General features: G+C 46.4%; 1 protein-coding gene across 1 annotated transcript in view; it reads right to left on the bottom strand.

The window, feature by feature from the left end:
• Window positions 1–762: 762 nt before the first annotated feature.
• The window catches only part of RUNX1 (RUNX family transcription factor 1), a 246,307-nt gene continuing 222,822 nt past the window's right edge, over window positions 763–24,247 (bottom strand). The window contains exons 9-10 of the mRNA XM_080807548.1: window positions 7,135–7,296; window positions 763–1,622 (exon numbers count right to left, since the gene is read on the bottom strand). Of these exons, the coding sequence (XP_080663674.1) occupies window positions 1,147–1,622; window positions 7,135–7,296 (638 nt within the window). The 3' untranslated portion in view covers window positions 763–1,146. The remainder of the gene's footprint in view (window positions 1,623–7,134; window positions 7,297–24,247) is intronic.

Below are 24,247 nucleotides of genomic sequence, written 5' to 3'. Positions count from 1 at the left end.
TTGACATCTATCTGAACCTCCTGGAACCAGATTTGACCTTCTCTGTTGGAAGGGAGGGAGTCAGGTATGAGACCCTTTGTTGAGCTTGGCAGAAAATTCCATACTTCAGATCCTTCAAGTGACCCTCAGTATCTAAAAAGCATTAAAAACATTGCTGCATTAGCTACCAACTCGTTTGATTAACATGAAAGGGAGTTTAATGTAAACAATATTTAGATAACCAAGTCATCACATTGCTCATCCTTTTTTTCCAGCCTTCTTCAATGTGATACATTTAACTTTGGCTACTATCAAAAACAAAAATGTAGTACTTGATATCTTTCTTCTTAATATAAGTACATTTAAATAATAAAAAAGTATCAACACATAAGTAAGTGTCTAAACAACAAGATACATAAATATCTAGGGATTCCTTGTGGGAATACAGTAGTTGAAAATGACCCAAAGCTGTAGCTGTTTCTCAAAAGAACAACTACACGAAAGTCCAAAAGAAAAGTTAAATAAAACTTACAGAAAAAAGGAATCATATTTCTTTCAATTGTCAAAGCAAGAAAGAAGCAAGCTCAATTTTTTAATATATATATATATAAAAAAATAAAAACCACCCCAAATGCAAATATGCACTTTGCAATTTATAAGGTGCTGGAAAAGAAAATTAAAAAATACGAATTAGATACCAAACAAGATGAGTTGCATTCCCCGCCCCCACCCCAACCAAAATTCCACTCTTTGGAATAAACAACTTGGTTAAAAAGTGAAGTCAAGGGTATAAAATCTTTCTTTTATTCACAGCATCGCTAAATCAGAAGCATTCACAGTTTCCCTCTGGGAATCTTCCTGTTTGCCTTACGACGCGTCCACGTGGTGGTGAAGCGGACACCCTCAGGTTGGGTCAGGTTCGGAAAAGGTGAGCCGGGCCCACAGCAATGGCGCTCCGCATGGCCTCGCGGGTGCAGGTGGCCCGGGGCCCGAGTGCCCAAGGGCCGGGGTCGGGGTGGGCGCGGAGCAGAGCGAGATCCCAGAACCCAGTTGGCAGGGGCGCGCCCCCTCCCCAGCGCCGGCCGCGGACCCCATACCCGCGGGCTCTCCAGAGCAAAGGCTGGGCCTGGGCTGGGGCGCTCCTCCCGCTCGGCCGCCGCGGGGCCCTCAGTAGGGCCGCCACACAGCCTCTTCAAGGCGCGCGGCGGGCGCCATGTTGGTGGGCGAGTTGCTGTGGCTGCCCTCAGCCTCCACCACGTCGCTTTGGTTCGGGAGGCTGGGGTTGAGCAGCGCCGAGCCCGTGGAAGCGTTGGTGCACGGCGGCAGGATGCGCGGCGGCGAGCGCTCACCGCCCACCATGGAGAACTGGTAGGAGCCAGCCGAGGCGCCGTAGTACAGGTGGTAGGAGGGCGAGCTGGCCTGGAAGGGGCCGCCCTGTGCCTGCGATGAGCCAGGGTAGGGCGGCGGCAGGTACGTGTGGTAGCGCGTGGCCGAGCTCATGGCGGACATGCCGATGCCAATGCCCGACGTGACGGGCGTCGGGGAGTAGGTGAAGGCTCCGGGGTAGTGCATGCGAGGGTCTGAGATGGAGGGCAGCGCAGGGAACTGGCGTGGGTCGCCGAAGGCCGTCAGGTCGGGGGCCGCTGTGGGGGCGGGCGAGAAAAGATTGTGAGGGGGGAGGTGGGAGCCGGGGAGGCCGTGGTCCTCCCGCCCGCGGCCCGCCCACGGCCCGCCCACAGGAGGATTACCCAGAATGCTGCTGCCCCGGGAGCCAAGGGGACTGCCTACCCAGCATGCTAGTGGGCAGGGAGGTGGTGTGATGGTCTGCGGTGACAGAGGGTGTAACTCCGGGAGTCACGGAAGGTCAGGTGGGGTAGGCTACAATGTCATTACAATATAATAGGATGTAATACAGTGTAACATAACACATAATATATATAACTATAATACCTGTAATACTGAGGTAATGACAGGGTTGGCAGACCCACCTTTTAGATGCCACCAGTTTTTGTATGGCCCCCAAGGTGAGAATGAGTTACTTTTCTAAATGGTTGAAAAAAGTGAAAAGAAGGATAGTATTTTCTGACGTGAAAATTATGTGAAATTCACATATCCGTTGCCCTGCATGAAGTTTCACTGGAATGAGCCTCACTCCTGTTAGGAATTCTCCTAGCTGCTGATGAACGACCACTGCACGGTGGAGTCATCATGACCCAGACAAACCGTGGGATCCGGGAAGCCTAAAATATTAAGTATCTGGTCCTTTACGGAAAAAAAGTTTGCCAGTCGTCTATAATCAATATACTAATATGCCAATATTAATATAAATGTAATCTGTGATATTAACATAATTATAACAATATGTAACTTATAAAATTATATCATAGTAATGAGATGGATGCATCCATAGATTAATATTAATAGAATATATCATATATAATATGATACTGTGTTATAATCTTAATATGTAATAACATTATAATACAGCATACATAATGTTTAGGTTGAATCACAGGAAACTGCTATTTCTGTAGGTTTCAAACAATTAAAAATTGTCGGTTTCTTATGATTCTACCTAATGCATGCCATAGTAGTGACTGTGAGTGATTGTCAGTGATTATCAATACCACTCTTCCTCCCCTCTCAGGTGCCTTTAGACTACTTCCACATTTTCAGAAAAATAGGTCCTCAGTGTCACCTGGTATTCCCTCATGTGCTTCACTGATTTGTTAACACAAATGGCTGCAGGGCTTTGATTTATCCATTCCATTTTTTCCACATGTTTAAGTTTTACCAGGAATGGCAAAACTTTGTCTATAAAACTCACTTTGTTAGGATTCTGCATTTCTGGTCTCAGAAACTGGCTTTGGCCTTCATTGCATCCCTCTGCATTTTTCTTTACCATAGGCTGCCCTTGGGAACATTTTTCTTTACCATAGGCTGCCCTTGGGAACTACTAGGGGCTTTGGGTGCCAGGAAGTGTTCCTTGTGTCCTGTAGATCAGTTTCTCAGCAGTGGTACTATTGACATTTTGGGCCAGCTATGTATTTGTTGGGGATGTGGGGAGCTGTCCCTTGCATTGTAGGACGTTTGGGAGCATTCTTAGCTTCTACCTACCAAATGTCCGTAGCGCCCCCACACCCTGCATTGTGACAACTAACATTGTCTCCAGACACTGCCAAATGTTCCGGGGGTAAGGTGAAGGGGGGCAACCATCCCCCACTCTTCGACTGAGAACCACCATGTAGATGTAGGATGGTATCCTGTTCCTCAGAATTATTAATCAAATGACTGGGCCAGGGCTGTAGTCTTTACAGCAGCAAACCCAAAAGATAGCAGAGGCAAAATTAAATGTTTTAAAATTTTTAAGCTTCCAGATCAACATACAAAGTAAGTCCAAGCTCAGGATGGCATGTAGTCTGTGTCCTTTTGTGTTCAGGCCCATAGAGAAACTGACAGAGCCAAGAGTTTGCTCTGAAAGGAAAGCTTCCAGGGTGGATTAATCTGTTTTTGGAAGGCATCCGGGGTTGATCAACTTCCTCATATTTCAAGCCTATTATTCCAGCAGGGAGAGCTAGTGTTCTCATTCTCTTTCTGCCTTTCTCTCTCTCTCTCTTCCACTCTCTCATCCCCTCTCTCCCTCTCCCTCTCTCCCCCTTCTCCCCCTCCTTTCTCCCCTTTCCCTCTTTCCAAACTCCTCTATAAATTTGGGGTGAATGTGATGAGGAGGTATATACCCCTCATCAGAGAGGTAATTAAAGTTTATAGAAACAACCAAAGTCTGTAGCCAATCTCTGTGCTAATGAGGAAACCAGGAGTCCGACTTTCAAACAAACACTCCTGTTAATCTTTTCAAAGCCAGTCAGACATGTGGGCAGGGAAAACGTTGTAAACTGACAGTGGTTCTGGGGCTGCCCTTCCACGGCCACACTCTAGCTCGTCCTGAAGCCAGGCCGCACCTCATTCCACACGGTTTGTCCCTGGCCGCTTACTGGGGCCGTCTGTGAGCAAGCTCTGTGTCACTTGTTTTTGCTCACCCAGAGAGCAGTGACAGGAAGCTTGACTCCATTTTTCCAGTTAGATTTCTATAGTCTAGGGAGAAGCTGAGGTAGGAGGAAGAGCATTAGGCAAATACAATCAATTTGTTGGCATGATGCAAGACTCTGGACACAAATTAATGACTCCGCCCAGTATTCCTCTTGCTTCATTTGCCCTGAGACAAAAAGGTGAATCCACTGGAAAATGAATGAAAGGTCACCCTGTTTCATGGCGATGTCTGGACATGCTCTGCCAGTCTGTTCCAACGACTACGTGGTAATGTGGTGATGGTACCAAGTTACCGTAATCCCCAGTGAGTCCGTGGCTGGTCACGGACATAAGTAATGCAATGATGTTATGGTCTCAGCTGTCAGAGGAAAATAGTTCTTTCACTTGTGGGCAGAGTATCTATCTGAAAGATCCTCAATACTGCCCGTGATTCTCCTGTCTCCACCGCACCACTGGACAAAAGACCACCCGTTTGGTCAAGTTAGCTTTCTCTCCCCACACATTTTGATAATAAAAGATCTTTGGCCCTTTAGATATGTTCTGATTCAAATGATCTATTCAAATATTTGTTTCCATTTTTATGTCTCGTCTGACATTTCCTACTGAGTCCCACTGTCATGCACCATTCACCCCACCATCACCCATTTGTCCTTTGGGCTGGCCCGGTGCCCCCTTATTCCATAGTTGGTGGGGGTGGAGACCCCAGATAGTCACAGGGAGCTTTTTAAAGAGTAGGAAATCTGGGGATTAGGAGGTTCAGGTATTTTAGTTGGAAATGTTTCCCCACCGATGGGGCTAAATATTTGCCATGACAGCTCAAGTGTTTGTTCCACAGCTTGACGTGGATGAAAGCTGTCCCACTCCAGCCCCTCCCACTGCCCCCAAAGGATTAAACAGCTTGAGCAGATAATGGCAGCCTTAAAAGGATCTTTTGCATGACTCAGATTAATGCATGCTGTCTGTCGCCCAGGTTGGCAGCTAAACATTAATTTTTTTTAAAGAAAAAAAAATAAAGGAAAACCTCCAGATGACATCTCTTTTCAGACAAGGTGTGGAGACTGTCTGCAAAGGAGAAAGAGAGAAAGCGTGTGCAAGTCCCCCATGCAGAAGGAAGTCCAGGTGGGGCTGGGGGTGGGGAAAGGGGCTGAACACAAAGCTCTGGGGCGGGATTAAAAGGAAAAGCAGGAGCAGAGCAGTGTCAGGTTCTCAAAGCTGGCAGCCGGGGCAGCCACTTTGCTTTCATGTGTCGCAACCCCCTACTGCCCCCAGGCATATGACAAGGTTTTTCAGGCCCACACTCCAGGCTTGATTTCTCAGAGGGAGATCTGCCAAGTTGAAGAGCAGTCTCCCATGCCTTTCTCTGCTACTGGGGAAAGCTCATCTGGAATTCTCTCCCGCCCTCCCTCCAAGACAGGGAAGGATAATTCTTGGGTGCTGAAATGGGACGTGGTTTTTGTGTACTTCACACCCTCATACCATAAAATGTCCTTCCCCCACTCCTTGGGTAATTGAGGTCCCCGTTATTCAGAAGCGTAACAGCAACACAGGACTTGGGAGTGCACATTACCCATTCTCTTTAAAAAAAAGAAAAGTCACCCTCACATCTGAACACTGGTCAGTTGGAGCGGCTGCCCCCTGAGGGCTCTTGAAACTATAAGGTGCAGATCTTGGGTGGTGACCAAGTCAAAAGTCTTACGTAATACATTCCCAGAGACCCACAGCAGGCACATTACCAAGGAAAACAGTGATTGTTTTAGATGTAGAGAGCAGAGCAGTGCTCTGAGAAGAATCAATAAAAGTTGACAAGTGCCTTTGGAGTCAAACTGGTCCTGAGGGAACAGAACTTCTGAAACAACAAGCTGAACAGACGTCATCATTCTTATGCTACTTCCTCAACTCCTTAGGCCAGCAGGTGCCCTGAAAATCTTGGCATTAATACAAAAAGTGGGCAACTAAGTTGGCTTTTCCATTTTACCACAGCACCTAAGAACACTTGAAGATGGTGGTTCTCAACTGGGGGGTAGTTGGGGGCCCTCCAGATATCTGACAGTGTCTGGAGACATCTTTGGTCATCTTGGTGCGGGGGAGGGGGCCTGTTGCTGCATCTAGAGGCCAGAGATGCCGCTGAATATCCTACAGTGCGCAGGGCAGCAAGTACCCACCCCCCCACCCCCGCCCACCACAAAGAATTCTCTGGCCCCAGATGCCAATGGTGGTGCTGTTGAGAAGCTCCGAAAAGAAGCTAAAGCATTTGGTGAAATCTCAAGTAATCACAACTGTCTGGAAAACACCACATTATCCGACATTTAAAATGGCAGACATGACGCCTTTGCCCCTTTGCCTGCCCCCTAATCTACTATAATCTGATCTCAAGAGCTGAAAAGCAAAAACAACCACCCTCCTCCCCACGCATATGAAGTGTGTTTGCAGGCTTCATAATGCTGAATTTCTCTGAAGTATTTTCACAGTTTGGTCCAGCTCCAATTTCAAAGCTCCAAACAGGGAGTTTCTTCTTTTGCTTTCAACAAAGGAATTTTTCTCTAACTCTGATTTCCCTGCCCACGAGCAAAGGTGAGTGCCAAGCCCAAAAGGTCTCATAGGTTAAATGACTAATATTTAATGAGCTCGTATTAACAACAATTATGCTAACCACGACACCCGAGCTTTCCATTCTGTTCCTCTAATCCAGGATGAAGAGCTCTTAGTTCGAAATGTCTCATTTGGGGTGTAGCTGTTTCCTATTCCACAGGTACCCCAGTGTTGTTCACATGACCTGTGAAAGCTTGCCACCATCAAATGAACAGTCCCACCTGAGTCCTAGAAGCTGATTCCTTTGGACTTGTATATTATTTAATCCCCCTGCTGTTACCTCTCTCTGCCAAATGTGAGCAACCCCGAAATGCTCAAAGAATCCTCTTCTGCCTTCATATTCATAATCTCTCTTGCTAGATGTCAGGGAAAATCAGTGAATGGACATGGGACTTAGACAACCTTGTATTTAAACCACAATTTTACCCCCTAGAATGACTGCCAAACCCTTTATACATCTCCAGTCTCTTGAACCTTCCACTTTAGCTTGACTTCAAAGGGTGTGTTCAAGCAGCTTACTTGTGAGTCGACTGGAAAGCTCTGCAGAGAGGGTTGTCATGCCGCTGGCCCGTCCAGGTGAGATGGGTGTTGCTGGGTGTACAGAAGGTGAGGCGATCGATCCCAGGTACTGGTAGGACTGATCATAGGACCATGGTGGGGATGGCTGGATCTGCCTTGTGTCTGCAGAGAATCAGGGAGGTCAATCATATGTAGAGTGGGGTGGGGTTTAAGAAAAAACAAATCTCTTAATAAAAAACTAGTCACCTCTGTTTAAATATGCTATACATGCCTGTGGCCTGCTGACCAGTGTCTAGTAAGTCCAAGTATTTACTTTTGTTTGATGATTTCCACCCTCCCCCAAAAGACACTGAAATACAGTTTATGTGTGATTCTTGATTTTCCTCTGGTAACTGTTTCTTCCAGAGGTTTGATTTAATCATGCTAACAATGATGGGAGAAGTTGAATATGCTTTCCAGGTAGATGTGTTAATGCTCACCTGTTAAACTATAGCACATATCAACTGCCCAGACAATTTCAGCTTTACCAAGAGTTACAATTCTCATCCTCAGAAACCTTTTATAAACTCAGGTGGATCACCTATCCATCTGTGCTCAGTAAGCAAAAAAGAACATAGAGTTTTGTTTTGTTTTTTTTTTTCTTAACTTTGGCAAAAATATGCCAAGGGCTTTTAAATATCCTCTATTTAGGTGAATTCTCCCCCAAGGAATTTAGAAAAGGTCTGGCTGGGAAGCTGACGATGAGACCTGAGGATTAGTTCACAAGCCCAGCAGTAGAGATCTGGCTCTACCAACCCAGACCGACAGGTGTCCTGAACCTTTTCAAGACCTCAAGTTTGCAATGTTTAAAGGGCAGAATGTTGAGCAAGTATTTTATAGACAGCCATTAAGTGGGGACTGGGATAGAGAAGAGACAAAACTCTGACTTCAGAAGATTTAGGTAAAAAGGATTTTGTAAATTTGACTCCAGCATTCATAGGAGTCTTAGTTTTCAAAAGCATCACAGTGCAGATGAAAAGCAGAAGAAAAAAATGAACAAACCCTCTAATCTCTGGCAACACGTGTAAGAAAAGTTGAATGGGACACAGTGCCCTCATAAGATAGCCTTCCATTTCTTTAGGGTTAAACATCGATTTTCTCTTTGTGTCCCATCTTCTCTGTGGACTACACTAGTTCCCAGGGGTCTTCATAGTCAGGGCTACATGAAGCTGGGAGTAAATCTAGAAAGAGCAACGTTCCTCAGGAGAATGCTGGGTGTAGGCTGTGTATGTGCCAGGATATAAAGAAGTGAGTTCTTTCTACTCATTGTGAAATATTCAGTTCTCCTTCCTCCAGGGGCTTTTCTTTTCCAGCAGTTCAAGTTTGCTATTTCTGTTTATCTGTCTGAAGCTGGCAGAGTGGATAACAGAATCAGGGGTTTGGAGATCTACCTGGATCCCTGGCTCTTCTCCTGCCTGCCAACTACCTGCCCCCGACTTCCCTCCACCCCAGTCCCCATCCCTCATGTGGATCGATTTCTTTCTTTTCAAATAACTCAATTTTTAAGCTTGGAAAATCTGGGCAAATATTTTCACTTAGAATCTCTGAAATCTAATATTAAAGAAGGGTTCTCGTTTCATTCTGCATTTTGGGGAATTTGAGCAGAAGGCAGAAAATAAAATAGCTGGTCCATTCTAAACTCAGTGGAAATGAAAGATCCACTATCGTCAAAGATCCTGCACAGCCTTACAGATAACAGTGTTTCTAATAACTGAAAGCAAAGAGCAAAATAGCAGATTGTTCAACATTCCTGTATTACTACAAGGGTTTTGCTCCAAGTGAAAAATAAATTATAGACTCAGATATTTTTGTAAGACATGCATATGTCCTAGATATACACATTTGCTAGATGAATATATAGTACTCAAATATTTTAATCATTTAAGAAGCAAACAAAAGAGGTTTTATAATTGTCATAAAGCCCTCCGGGGTGTGAATTGCGGTTCAGTAATTCATGCCTTGCTGTGTAGACAGCCCAGCACCCCTAACCCCATGTCTAAAACCACAGTAAGCATAAAGTATTATGCCATGATTCATGCTCTGTCATGTTTTACTGTAGTGAAAAAGTTGTGCTAGGCTTTTCTAAACTCATAATTAAACCATGCAAACGTTGCATAATGTTTCACAGCCTTTTAAAAAATATGCTTTGGTAAAATGATCTTTATGATTAAAGTCCAAGTTCTGTGATTGTTTTTTTTTTTTAACACAGGGTTTTAGAGTCAACATTCTTGCTTCACACCACAACTTAGCTTTCCAGCGTTAGAGGAGGGCTAGCACTAAAACCCCAAAGGACCCCTGCATTATCAGTTTTCATTCATGTGACCTGAATGAGCTGCCTTTGGATTCATTGCCAGAGGTGGGCCAGAAGGTGGTGATGGCGAGCTTCTCATGTCAGGTTTTTTGGGTATTTTCTAATTCTATGTGTATTATTAATAAAAAAACCCAAAGCACCAAATAGAACAAAAAAACTAGGACTGACGATATGGTGTATGCTGAGTTTACTGTTCCGTTACCATTGTTGTTCTGATGGGGCCAACGTGAACACAAGAAGGCAGGTGTGGAAATATTTGGCAGTACTGTGGGCCACCCCAAGCATGGGGATGAGAGGCAGGATAAGTAGGATAAGTGGCCTCCATGCTTGTCTTTGAGCGTGAACCACTTGTTTATACATCCTTATTTTCCTCTCTGAGACATGCTCTCAAAGCCCCTTCCAATAGTCAGGATTCTAATTCAAATTGATGGCATACAGTATTTCTGCAGTATTTCTTTGCTGAATTTGTATGTTAATCAGATTTAAGAAAGATTCAGGTGGAAGGGTGGGGTGAAGAACAGTGCTTGTAACAATAAATACACCTGTTCTGGGAAGAGGAAGTAGGCAGGGAGAAGATGGAAGTTATCCAGAAAAGAAGCCATAGGCTGAGGAAGAGAACCAGTGTCAGTCATTCTCCAGACAGTAGAGCTACTTGTTCTTGAATGGAGTGCCTCTGATAAGTCAGTCCATCGAAAAGAACAAAAGTTTACTGAAATTTTAGTATGTGCTAGGCATGTGCTAACTTAGCTAGTAATAGCCTGATGAATAAGGCCAATGTAATTCCTGACCCACTGGAGCTTCTAGTTTGGTATCAGTGAAGATCCTGGGAGTAGATGATGCTTGGAAAGGTTTCTTCCTGGGGCACTGATCGTCATGCTGAGAGTTGCTTCATTTATTCATTCACATTAATTAGTTTGTTCATTAATTCATAGGCTCATGAAGTTATTCACATCCTCATTCATTCATGTTGTCAGTGAGCATTTTTGCTTCACTAAGGTCACTGTTTTGGGGACTCAGTAGTGAATGGTCTATAGTCCTTGCCTTTAGGGAATCACAGCTAGTGGCGGACCTGTATTCAGGTGATTGATGGATTATCTGCCTAATCTGGACTTGCAAACAGCTGTTCCCACATTAGAGATAACCCTAATGGCATTTATTATGCACTTACGTTCTGCCTCTGCAAGGAACAGACTAGGGAAAGCACCTAATTTAAATCATAGATAGATTTCAGTCCGAATTCTACCTTTAGCCAGGGCAAGTCACTTATTTTCTCTGGTATGTAGTTCTCTTACTTCAAATGGTAGTAGTGAAGAATAAGTGAGATAAGCCATATGTAAAGCAAGGAGCAGTTTTTGGTCATATTAAATGCTCAGTAAGTCTGACTACTTTTTATGATTATATTATTAAAAAGGAAAATAAACCCATGCCAAGGGATTTATCTGATAATTTATTGGTAAAGCCATACACGCCTGCTCCAGGGTGAGGTTCAGGTAATAATATCACGCCATTCACTGATAAAAAGTTTGCCTGCTGGTCTTCAGCACCTGGGAGGAACTGGGCTACAGAGATTAAGTGGTAAAGGGTAAGAAAACTGGAGATTTGAGGTAAGGATAGAGGGGGGAAAGACCCAATCTCAATCAGTTCACATGTCCATTAATAAAACGACTGGATTAGAAAATTTAAATTTGAGCTTTTCTGCTTCCTGTTTTTTTTCAGGGTACATAATGTTTTGATGAAGCCACTTTACTGAGGTCATTTTGTGATGGGTTATTTTCAGATATCTGATCATCAAAAAATGGGTAAAACAGAGCTCCCTTTCCTTTCCATTTGAAATGAGGTCAGAGAAGGGGGATTAGGGATAAGATAGGGTGGATGTAAGTGGTGAATTCAGAGGGATCAATGACATACATCACTCAGTAAGAAAGTGAGTGCTTTCACCTTTTGATACAGCAATATCAAAATATCTCCAGAGTGAAAAATGACCCTATCAAATAACTGATGTTCTGCTGCTTCCAGCTGTAGCTCTGAAATGCAAAGAGCTTGGGGGGTCACCACTCCCCTCTTAACAAGGAAAGAGCTGAACAGAGTGATAATCCATGAATCTTCTTGGATCTGTTAGAGAACTGAGACTGTAGGGCAACCTGCCACCCTGAAATCTTGAGAGGCAGGTGACTATAGAAGATCATACTGTGGTGTGCATACCGTGAGCAGAAACTGCTGGAGCTGTAAATTGGTTGGAACGCTTAACTGGTAATTTTGATAAACTGCTGGAGACCAAGTATAGACTACCATGAGAATAAGAAACTTCTAGGATCTTCAGTCATTTGTGCATGTATGAGGACTGGGGTAGGGACACTTTCATGAGATTGGCATCAGGAACTCTTCCAGGTTTTCATGGGATCCAGTATAGTAACAGTGGGTTACAGCTCAAAGAGACTAGGGAAGAGTTCTTAGGGAAGTCCAAAGACAACGAGGGAGACAAAAACAAGGATATTAGAGGAATTTGAAGCCTCTGACATCTACAGCTACAGTAAACATAAAGCACAGCCCAACTCCTAGCTAGATGAACATAAAATCTCACACTGAAGGTCGACTTACATCCATTCCCATCACCTGATAAATCATGTCTAGCTTTCTTTCTTTTTTTTTTCTTTTTTTTCTTTCTTTTTTTTTTTTTAAGATTTATTATTTATTTATTTATTTATTTTATTTTAGAGAGAGAGAGACAGAGAGAGGAATGTGCGAGCAGGGAGAAGAGCCAGGGAGAGGGAGGGAGAAAATCAATGCTCAGCATGGAGTCTGATGTGGGGCTTGATCCCAGAACCCTGAGATCATGACCTGAGCCAAAAACCAAGAATAAGATGCTTAACTGACTGAGCCACCAAGGTGCCCCTCATGTTTAGCATTCAAATCAGAAATAACAAGGCATGCCAAAAGGTAAGAAAAGCAGTCTGAAGAGATACAACGAACAGCACAAGCAGACTCAGGTATGACACAGATTTTGGAGTTACTGGCTAGGGAATTTAATTATGATTAATGTATTAAGGGTTCTAATGGAAAAAGGAGACAGCATGCCAGAACAGATGGGTGATATAAGAGGGAGATGGCAACTCTCAGATACAAAAGGAAATTCTAGAAATGAAAAACATTGTAACAGAGATGAGAAATGCCTTTGATGGGCTCATCAACAGACTAGATATGTTTGAGGAAAGAATCAATGAGCTCCAAAATATGTTAATAGAAACTTCCCAAACTAAAAGGTAAAGAGAAAAAACAAAGAAAAAAACAAAGCAAACAAACAGAAAAACCCAAAACAGAACAGCCATGAACTTTGGGAAAATTTCCAAAGGTGTAACATATGCATAGTGGAAATATCAGAAGGAAAAAGAAAACAGAGTAGAAGAAACATCTGAAGTATTAATGGCCACTAGTATTTCAAAACTAATGATGGACACCAAACCACAGATCCAAGAAGCAGAGAGAACACCAAGATAAATACCAAATAATCTACAGAAACATCTTACCTAGAGAGCAACAAGGATAAGAATTACTTCTAACTTCTCTTCAAAAACCATACAAGCAAAAAGTGTAGTAAATAGTTCAAGTGTTTAAAGAAAAAAAAAAAAAGCCACCAGCCTAGAATTCTATATTCTACAAATCTAGGAGAAACAAAGATCTTATCTGACAAACAAAAACTGAAGTATTTTTTCCAGCAAAGCCGTCATACAAGAAATATTAAAATGAATTCTTCAAGGAAAAGGAAAACACTGGTCAGCAAATTAAATTGACACAAAGAAAGGAAGTTTCAGAGAAAGAATACATGAAGGTAGTCTTATTTTTCCTATTCTTAGTTGACCCAAAAGATAGCTGTCTGTTTAAAATTATAATAGAGGGAATAATGTATTGGGTGATCACAACATATGGCCAAATGAGATGACTGGCAGGAATAACAGAATAGGAAGGAAAGAGTGGTGTAGTGTTATTTAATGGTGCTTTAGATTCATTATACACGTATTTTGCAAACTCTAGGGCAAACACTAAAAACGTTTTTTAAAAAGGTATAATTGATATGTTAAGAGAGGAGATAAAACAGAATCATATAAAATGCTCTATTAAAACCAGAGAAGACAGAAAAAGAGGAGAAAAAAGAACAAGTAAGCAAATAGAAAACAAACATGGTACATATGAATTCAACCATACCAATAATCACTTAAGTATGAATGTTCTACATGCACCAATTAATTAAAAGACAGGGATTATCAGAGTGAATTAATAACAAGGCCCAACTATATGTTGTCTACAAGGAAACTACTTGAAATATAAACTCAGGGTAAAAGTAAAGAGATGCAGAAAGACCATGCTAACACTAACCAAAAGAAAGGCAGTAGCCTTATTAATTTAATATAAAACTGACTTCAGAAAAAGGAAAATTTTCAGGGATAAAGATGAGAATTGCAAGATGATGACGGAGTGAGTTCTCTAAGAAGATATAACAATCCTTAATATGTAAGCACCTAAGAACAGTGTCAGAAAACATGAGGCAAATACTGATTTAGAACTACAAGAAGAAATAGAAAAATACACTTAGTTGAAGACTTCAACACCCCTCTACCAGTAATTGATGGATCAAGCAGTCAGAAAATTAGGGCATTTTGACCTGAACAGTATTCCCAACAAACTTGATGTAATTAACATTTATAGAAGATTCCATTTAACAACAGCAGAATACCCTTTCTTCTCAAGCTCACGGAGAGCATTTGCCCAGACAGACCACATTCTGGGCCATAAAATACATCTTAACAAATTTAAAAGACCAGAAATCATACAAAGTATATTCTCAGGCTGCATGGATTTAATACTAAAAACAAAACAACAGCAACAATAATACCACCACCACCCACCAACAACAGAAAGTTAGCTAGAACAAATATTTGGAGCTTCAACAACAGACCTCCAAGTAACCCATGGGTAAACTAAGAAGTCTCAAGAGAAATTAGAAGGCATTTGAACTAAATGAAAATCCAGCTTCTATTTGTGGAACGTAGTACAAGCAGTGCTTACAGGGATAGTTAAAACATTGAATGCATATATTAGAAAAGAAGAACAGTCCAGAATCAATAATTTAAGCTCCCAGCTTAGGAAACTAGAGGAAAAAGAGCAAAATAAGCCAAAAGCAAGCAGAAGAAAAGACATAATAAGAATTAAAGTAGCAATCAGGGAAACAGAAAGTGACAAAGAAGGTGTCGCACAGGAAGGTGACAAAGAAAATCAACAAAACTGAAAGCTGTTCTTTGAAATGTTTCAAACGTCCAACTTTGGCCCCAGGCCCCCACCAGGCCACATAGGAGCATGGCCAGAGACCCCTCTTGGTTTTACTAGGACCACCTACCTCTCTGGGGTCTTGAATGCCCACCCTCAAAACCTGGATTCCCAACAGCACAATCATCTTCTCTCTGCCAGGGGCCAGGAGGAGGTTGGCAGCTCTGTGGTGTGGCTATTATAGTTAGAAGGCCCTTCCTTTGGCTCTTCAGCTGATATCTTTAAAAGATGCGACCTTGTGGTAACCCTTCAGAGCCATTTAAAAACAGAGACCAGACAGTTATGTATGTCATGGGGCCCTGGCGTCTATTTTTAAGAGCCAAACCTGCTTGGTGAACACAGAAACCCTCAGGGCCATCCTGGTTTCTTTTTTTTTCCCCTGGAGGATTTTTTCCCTCTTTCTGTTTGGAAGACAGCAGGGTAGTTCCCAGGGTGCCCTTCAGATTCACCTCAGTCATGGGTAGCTGGTGTAATGCCCTCTTGGATGCCTCCAAACGCACAACAGGATATGACTCAGGGCTCAGAGATGTGAGTCAGTTTCCAGGGTGATGTGTCAGGGCGGGCCCTGGGGGTAGTGGTGGTGGTGGTGGTGGCAGCTTTCATCTCCCCATCTTGGACCCTTGGGAGGGAAGATCTCGGCTCCCCTGCAAACAAAAGAGTGCCCCCTGGGGCTCTGCTGCTACCTTTAGAACCCCATGCTGTGGTGGCCCCAGGCGCGGGGTCCTTCTCTGCTTTGAAAGAGGCATTTCCCTGGAAGTCCCACTGTCCTTCAGCGCCATTTCCTCTGGCCTCTGTGGCAGGGAGTCAAAACGCAGCACGGCAAAGGGAAGGAGGGCTAAGCGGTCACTTAGAAGTGCGCCCAGGTAGCAGACACGGGATTTGCACGTTGTTGCTATCAGTGAAACCCCATGATAATGTGAGTCAGCTCCTACCAGCTTTGGATCCTGGAAAAAGCAAGGTTGTGAAATAGCTCTGGTATTTGCCAACCGTTGTCTCTGCCGGCTATAGACATCTTGGTTAGTCATGTAAAGCTAAGATGCATTCATTCTTCCAGCAATTACTGGAAGGGAAGCATCCAGCACCAAGCCCGGGCAGAGACCTGCCCAGGGAGGCTGCGTTTTAAAGGCCTTCAGGGTTTTGAGGGGTCTTGTCCAGATCGCAGGGCCTGGGAGGTGGCAGGCTGCCTGCAGGAGGGAAAAAAGGAGGCATGTGGCCACGTCTCCCCCATGCACAGCCTCTGGGACCCATATTTGGAGCCTGGTCCCAGGGAGGCTCCCTGGCTTTGCGCTTAGGGCCATTGGGTCAGGGCGCTGGGAATTCAGAAAGGCAGTTCCTTCCAGCAGAGCCGCCCCCAGCCCTGGTGGCTCACCACAGCCCTTTTCCTTTCAAACCTGTTTCCTCATCTCTAAAAATGGGGGTAACCAGCCTCACCTGCCTCACAGGTGTGAGAGTTAATTAATGTTTGTGGAGCAGCTTTGAGAGCCACAGATGAAAGGCGCTCTATAAATGCAAAGTGCCGGTCCTCATTAGAGTTGCCAGACACTTCCCAGGGGAAACAGTTCAACTTTTGCCATGAGGCCTCTCCCCTCTGCCCCATCAGTCTGAGGTACGTCTGGAAAAAAGCTCTGGATTCAGGCACAGTTGTCTCTGATGAAGGGCTGGGGGGTAAGTCACTGGCTTCTAGAAAAGATGGGTGTGTGGATAAACACCTCCTGTTCTCTGCCGGCACCATGTCCCGGGGCCAGAGAGAGAGTAGCCTTCAGTTCCCATGGGGTGGAGGGAGCACGGTTTTGAGGGAACAGCAGGCACCTTTCGGTCTTCCCCTGTCCTTCCTTGCAGACAGTTGCCCTGGACTTTGTTAAACAAACACCCATTGCAGATACCCTTCCCGTAGACGTTCTGCACTCTCACTTTCGGTGTCTCTGCCCTGGAAAACACTTTCCAGGACCCCACTGATTCTATAGGTGGGCTGGGTAAATTCCTGTAGGGCCAGCCTCCGGCGAAAATCTCAAAACACAGGCAGTAAAGATGGTTCCCGTCCCCCTCATTCTCTAGCCCCTTCACCCTCTCTGCAGCTCCTGGAAAGGGATGAGCCAGAAATACCATGTCAATAGCTGGGAGATCTCTGGCAGCCTCTAGCTTGGGATCATGCGCTTGACAGAGCAAGAGGACCCTCACTCGCAGGAAACAAGTGACAGACACCTCGAAGGGTGAAGCTACATGCAGGAGAGGCATGGCATCACCTGGGATGGCCCATAGCTAAAGAAACAGAATAATGTGAAGGAACATTCCGCGGGGATAGCACGTGCTATAAAGAGGACTGTGCAGGTTTGAGCATCACTGGCCCCTCGGCACAGGATGGGAGACTATCAGAGCCAAGCCACTACCCAGACTGTCAATGGAAGGCCCTGTGATGATGAGGGGGAGCCCCTAGGGCTTCTCAAAGAGATACCAGCGATTTCTCTGACTAAGCAGATTCAGTAAGAGCTGTCACTTGGGCAGCTCCTATTAAGTAACGTGGCCAAGCTTTGCCAGGGTCATTGTAATGCCTCAGAGTGGTAGCAGGCAAGAAAAAAGGAGTGATGCTCGCTTTGGGGCCTCAAGGGCTGCAGGACAACTGACCCCTACCCGGTGAGTTGTCAGTATTGGAGGAGACGCTCTGGATCCCAGCTCAGAAAGAGATCTGGCACACAACAGCTATGTATCACATCATTTTGTGGCCTGGCTTTCCCTGAGGCCACTCCATCCAGCTCTGTAGCCCCCAGCCCTCTGTGTCAGTGCACCTACCTCTAGCCAACATCTGGGCTCAGACACATCTCTCCTGGGAGACACAGGTAGTGCGGGGCGGACATGACAGGAAGCCACGCGCCCCATCAGCGTGATCACAGCTTTCCCGCTGTGCTTTCTCCCAGCTGCAACCCTAGATTTTACTTTAGCACTTTTGTGGTTTTATAAAAAGTTAACAGTGGTTTGACAGATTTTAGAGTGGCTGAAGCCCTTCAGGCAGCCTCTGTGTCCCCTGCTCCCATGCGCCGTGGGCCTGAATGCATCCTTTCTGGATTTTTCACCCAGACACTCTGGTTTGGAGCAGCAGACGCTGAAGCACGGAGTTCTAATAAAATCAGGAGTCATATGAAGGGGGAAGAAAGGACGCAACACCACATCATATCTAGAGAGTGCTGGCAGGGAACCCGCAAGGATGCTTCACTAGCCTTTGGCTTTTGTTGCCCCCAAACATTTCCAGGTTTGGGAACTATGTCCTGAGGCCGTCCCTCAGACAATCATGAGGGCCAGAGCAAGAGCAGAGCAAGGCTGGGGTTTGGGAGTTGGAGAGATTAGGGCTGAGCCCCTGACTGGTCCTTCACTCAAGGTGTGCTGGGGGCAAATGAGTTAATATCTTGGAGACTCAGTTTCCCCACTGCTTCCCCTAGGGAAGACGTGGTTTTGTGGTGAGCACAGGTGAGGGTCCAGCAGGCTGCATGTGGCAGGTTACCGAGAGGAGACAGAAGCCCTTCCTTCCGCTGAGCACCAGCCTCCTTCAGCAGCAGCACTGCAGCTGCTCTGCCCAAGGTGGTTGCACGGCGGCCGCTCTTTCTTGAAGAGCTTCCATTCTGTGCTCCCCAACTGAAGGAGGGTAGGGTGAGTTTCTCAAGCTGAAGTGCCTGGCCTCCTTCCATAAACCACTGGCTCAGTGTCTGCTTCAGCGTGCTCCTGTTTTCCTCACGCTCACTGCCGGCTGTGCTGTCCTGCCATGACTTTTCTCCCCCTACCTGCACCCACCCCTTGTTTTCCTTTCCCACACATCAGGCCCAGCTTCGGGAATTCCCAGAGGCAGGAGCCAGGAGGCCGGGGCCCTGGGAGGACGGCTCCCTTCTACACCTCCACAAGCATCCATCCTGCCTTTGGCCCCAGGCACAAAGTCACAGCATGTTCTTGGAGGGAGCAGCAGCAAATGTGGTGTGAATCCCACCCTCCCATCACCTCCAAGGCTCTGAACTTCATAGGACTATGGGGCACGTCTCTGAACAGATCTAACAATGAATTTCTCCCTCTTAAAGGGCACTGCCATTCTAGTTGGCCATGGACCCTTTCATTCTCCCATGGATATGACAGCAGACCAAGGACGCATATTCTCTTCACGTAAGAGGGGCCTAACCCCATGCACTGGACCTGAGACCTACAGGATTCACAGATTCACTATCTTCCTTTGGTGGCCTCAGAGACACAGCAGAATGGGCCACTGTGAGTTCAGCATCATCCTTCATTCCTAAAACTCAACATGCTCCTGACCCAGAGCTCTAACTTCTTTTTTCACAGACACAGTTTTGGAGGGGTCGTGTTCACTACACTTCTTGAGCCCAAGGCTTCTCCATTCGTCAAAAGTCCCCAAGAAATAGTTCTCTTACGCTTTTCGTTATGTTGCAACAATTGCAAAAGCACTCAGATATTTGCCATCCGAGCAAGACAGTGGGGAAGAACCCAAACAGCCTCCTCCTGGGGCAGCAGGTTCCCATGCTAGTTTTGGGTTCTTTAGAATAACTGAGTTTCTTTGGCTTGTGAGCCGGGGCAGGGAGAGTCGCTATCAACCTCTCCTGGGGGAGCGGGCAACCCCCTCTTTTGTCTGATGCCTCCTTGGCCGCCTTCTCCCCCACCTTCGTGTGAGCTCAGTGCAAGAGGAACTGGTTCCCTTAAGTCTGCAGCCAGTGTGCACCCCCCAAAGGACTGACCTTGACGCGAACTAATTGGGACTGCCACAGATTAGTAACACAGGTTGCTGAGGTGCACTTTTGCCGCATAAAGGAGAGCTTTGAAGATAAGAGCTGCGCGTGCTCTCACAAGCTCATCCCTGGTGCTCTGAACAAAGGACATAAACTAATAAAGTCAGATTCATCTAGGGGCAATCTACACTCGCAGAGGAATATCACCCCAAACTGATTCAGAAAGGCAAATGGAAATCTGCCGGAATTCTTTTAAACTCTAACACAGATCTCGATTTAAAAAATGACACACACACACAAAAACTCTTGGTAATAAGCAGACCTCTGATGATCTAAAGATCCACAGCTTCATTTATTGACTTAGAGAAAGTAAATGGCATTTCAAATACAACCTTCATACTTTAATAGATGAGGTCACCCTGAGAAAGATGATACCGAGCCCAGCAGTGGGAAACCTCCCTCCAGAGGACTGCTTTGATTTACAAGGTCAAGGAAGGCTTTCTCAGAGAAGTAATAGATTTTCAGTAACTTGGACTAACATGGAAGAATTAAAAAAAAAAAATTTTAAAGGAGTGTGTGAGATAGCAGACTAGGAGACTCTTGCTCGACAAAAGGGATGACCCACAAAGAAGAGAAGTGAGGCCCCAAAGCTGACTTACTACCAAGTAGAGATGCCCAAGTGGCTCCCCTTTGCTGCTGGCATGGAGAACCAGTGTGGACGATGAGATCCTTGTGACTTCCCCAGACTGTTCTCAACAGGGCTGTTTCTCCTCCAGGGGACATTGGGCAATGTCTGGAGATATTCCTGTCATCACAACTAGGGTGAGGGCTACTCCTGGCATCTAGTGGGTGGAAGCAGGGGTGCTGCTAACCATCCTACAACACACAGAGTGGCCCCCCTATGGCAGAGAAAGACCTGGCCCCAAATGCCAGTGGTGCCCGAGGAAGACCCAGCCCAGGCTAGGCACACACCCTAGGCACAGGACACGAGAAACTCAGGGGTGTTGAGAAGAGAAGGGATGTGCTGGGAATCTTTTGGAGCCCCTGTGGAAACCAGGGTCTCTGGGGGCCATGGTCTGCCCGCATGGCCTCAGCCATCACACTGTGCCCAGGGAGAACTCCGTCCCCATGCCAGGATTCGGGATGACTCTTTCTCACAGCCTCATGGCCTGGCACCCAGACTTGAAACTGGCATGCCATGTCCTGGGTGAGACCCAGGTGTAAACGACCAACAACATCACTCCTGAGCTGACCGTCAGCTTTGCCACCTGGGAAGGGACAGGCTAGTGCTTGCCTTTCCCAAGCTTCCCGGGCATGAGTCACATGTAACTAGATAATGATGCAAATCACTGTCAACATTTCTAAGGTTTCATTCCAACATCTCATGGAATGATAGTGCACAGAGAGACCTCAGAGACTTTCTAAGCCAGCCCCACTTCGGAGAAGGCCGAAGCCTTCTTTGTGACTCTCTGCTCCCCACGCCAGGCTGGGGACAGGGCAGGGGCAGACCTCTGGTTCTTTGTAGAGGGCTGTTTCTTACTGTGATGACTGAAGCCTTTACCCCCACCCCAACCTAGTTACCATATACTGACAAAACAAAACAAAAAAAGCTGGTTTGAATTTCAAAAGAAAGAAAGGAAAGGAAAGGAAAGGAAAGAAAAGAAAAGAAAAAAGAAGAAATAATTGTTAAGCACAGTGCCCAGTGGACACAAGGGATGGGATCCTTTTTCCTGCATACAGGCCCGCAATTCTGGGCTCTGTGGGGTTGACTGGGAAGTGTTACTCAATTGATATCCCCTTTTCACCCTGAAACTGAGCCCCAGCACCCCCAAACCTCAAATAAAAGTTGGTGTCTGTTGCTGTGAACTCGTGCATCAGGGAGGGAGGGAGGGTGGGCAGCATCTCCCTCCAACCCCACTGTGGTTGTGGGGCAGAGGGAGGCTTCCAGAAACAAGAAGGTGGCAGCAAGGACCCCATCGTCGCCCCGGTCCCGCCTTCTCTTCTAATGGCCTTCAACTGCCAAGTGGCTGCAGTGTGCCGATTTTAAACCCTTTTATGGAAAGTGCCATACCCTTTTCTGCTCACATCACTTAAAATAATGAGTTAGCCGTACTTGTATTAGTCTGTCTTTCAAGTGGATTAAACTCACGGTCTCGTTCTCCTCCAGTCTCGCAGGCTTTGGCCTGGCTGTCTGAACCCCTAGATTAGACGGATGAGCACATGCCAGACAGCAATGAAACGCAATTACCGAGGCAAACTTTTGAAGGATTTGAGCCCTGGGGCACAGGCTGTTTACGAAAGACTGAAAGCACCGTTTGTACTGAGCAGGACCAGTTGCCTCCGTCTTTTTGAGTTCTGGATCCCGCCTGCTGCTGGACTCCAGGCAGGATTTCTAGGGGGCAGATAACATCGGGCTTCTGTCCACACCTCTGTACCTCAGGGTCTTTGCTGTTTTTCAACAAGAAAATGCAAGTACCAACAAAAACCTATTCTAACATCTCCTTTTGTGTTCACTGGCTCTCTTGCTCTCATTGGTTTATTATTATTGTTATTATTATTATTATTATTATTATTTTTATTTTGTATTGTGTACCACCCTGAGAAAAGGCAGCGAGAAATCATCCTATAGCTGCCTGGCTCTGTAACGTCTTTGGAAGTGAACAACCTTTCCAATAAACAGGAACTTCCCGTCTTTGAAAACCAGTCTCAACAACACGTCCGAAGTACTTTCCCCTTGCCTGGAACAAAAGAGGCTTCTGAGGAACTGAGGGAAGAGGAGGCGAAGAAAGGGGAAGGGAGGGTTGACAAAGAGGGTGGCCAATGGCCTCCCCTACCCCCCCGCCACCGTCCCCAGATGGCCCACGTTCTGCTATTTTTTTTTTTTTTTTCCGGACAGACAAGTGGGCTGCACAGGCGAGTTGGAATGGTCCTTCATCCACCAGCTGAGGATCATAATGCAACGCCACAGAGGGGAGGGGAAGGGGAAAACTTGGCTTTTGTCGTCTGTCTTACGCACAGGGCGAAGCCATCGATGGGGTGGCAGTGAAATGTTTCAGTGCTGTGGGGCCTGAGACCCCAAGGCCTGGCAACAGGTCCGTTGGGGAAAGAGGCTTGGTTACAGGTGGGCAGGGAGCGGGGCCACCAAGGTCAAGAGCGGATGGATGGATTTGAAAAGTGCCAGAACCAGGAAGAATCAGGAATGCTTTTAGGGAAGGAGGCGACACAGGGACACACCTGACCGTGGGGGGAGGGGGCAGAGTGCAAGTGTCTGGGAGGCAGCAGTGAGGTGGGGGGTGGGGTTCCAAGGAAATAGTGGGCAAACAGCCTCTTTTACTTTGGCGTCTGAATCTCTAATTAAATGTGTAAAGCCAGCTTTAGGAATTTGGAGGACAGCCTTAAGGTGAGCTGTCTGAGGAGGAAGGCGGATGGCAAGGAAAGACAGTGACACAAGAGTCTGGCCTGGGGGGTTAGGGGGGGCAGCAAAAGAAAAGGGTAGCTCATTGGCTTTAGAGAACAGAAGGCTGTAGAAGGTAACGGAGTCAGAAGGTCAAGAAGCAGAGACACTCCCGTCTTCTTCCTTGTCACGGAAGTAAAGGGAAAGGGGCGGGTAAGTTGTCACCTGGGTGGGACCACCGAGGCTCCCTCTCCCAGGCTCCGAGCTGGGCTCTGGGAAGAGGAAGAAGAGTCCGTCACAGAACTAAGAAGCAAGGCTCTGCCCTAGAATTGGTGCTTTGGGATGAAGGAGATCATTCCCGGCAGAAAATTTTGGACTTCAGATGAAAACGTGTCAAGCACCAGGCTTGACGTGCTATCCCGAGAGCAGGGAAAGTCTTCCTCAGTGATTCCCACTCTCCTCTTCCCTGCAGATCTGGGCTAGGGTCGTGGGGGTCTGGAGAAGTAGGAGGGACAGTTCCTGCCTGCCCAAGCCTGTCACTCTTGGAACCATGACTGGAGACGGGGAGGTGAGGGTGCAGGTGCCCAGGGCTCGGGGATGCTTGGAAAGCATCTCATTAGTCGGTTTCGCAGTTTGGATGATCTCAAAGCACAGAGGGAAACCTTGGGTCCTTGTTCTCAGAAGCCCATGACAGTTGGGGCATCAGCAACATAACCTCATCTGGTAATGATGGCGGCAAGGCCTGGGAAGTGGGTGGAGACCCAGGCCCCAAAGGATGGGCTCAGGACAAGAGAAGATGGACTAGCTCGATCATTGGACTGGAAAGGGGGGGCAGGGAGGTGCCCTGAAGAATGGCAGGATCCGGGGAAGGATGGAAACCTCATGGCCCTGAGAGAGGCCGAGGCAGGACCAGAGAAGGAGCTGAGAAGCCCGTGGTTCAAGTGATCTCAGTCGGAGCAGGTTCAGTTTCTGTCTCTGGTCCTCCTTGGCCCTCAGGTGGCTTGAGGGGGCCACATCTGCTTCTTACACCACCACCCTCCCCAGGCTGTAAGTTCAGATAGAGTGGCCTCAAAGAGACAGCTTTGCAGTGCTGCCTCTGGCCTCCCAGAAAGCCACGGTCTTAGCGGTGATGCCATCTCCCATGGCCCAGGGTCGTCGCAGGTATAGTCACTCAAGGTCACATGGAAGGGGTTCAAACCTGGGCGGGAGGGAGCCAGAAGCCCCCAGGTTTCCTATCCCACCTTGCTGCTTCCCACGCCTCCCTCTGCTGCCTCGAAAAAGGTGTTCTGGGGCAAGCCGGCTGATGTGTGCAGAAAGAAACCAGGACAGCAG

Source organism: Martes martes (genome assembly GCF_963455335.1).
Source record: "Martes martes genome assembly, chromosome: 1".
NCBI classification, from domain to species: Eukaryota; Metazoa; Chordata; class Mammalia; order Carnivora; family Mustelidae; genus Martes; species Martes martes.
This window is presented reverse-complemented; position numbering and strand designations above follow the sequence as displayed.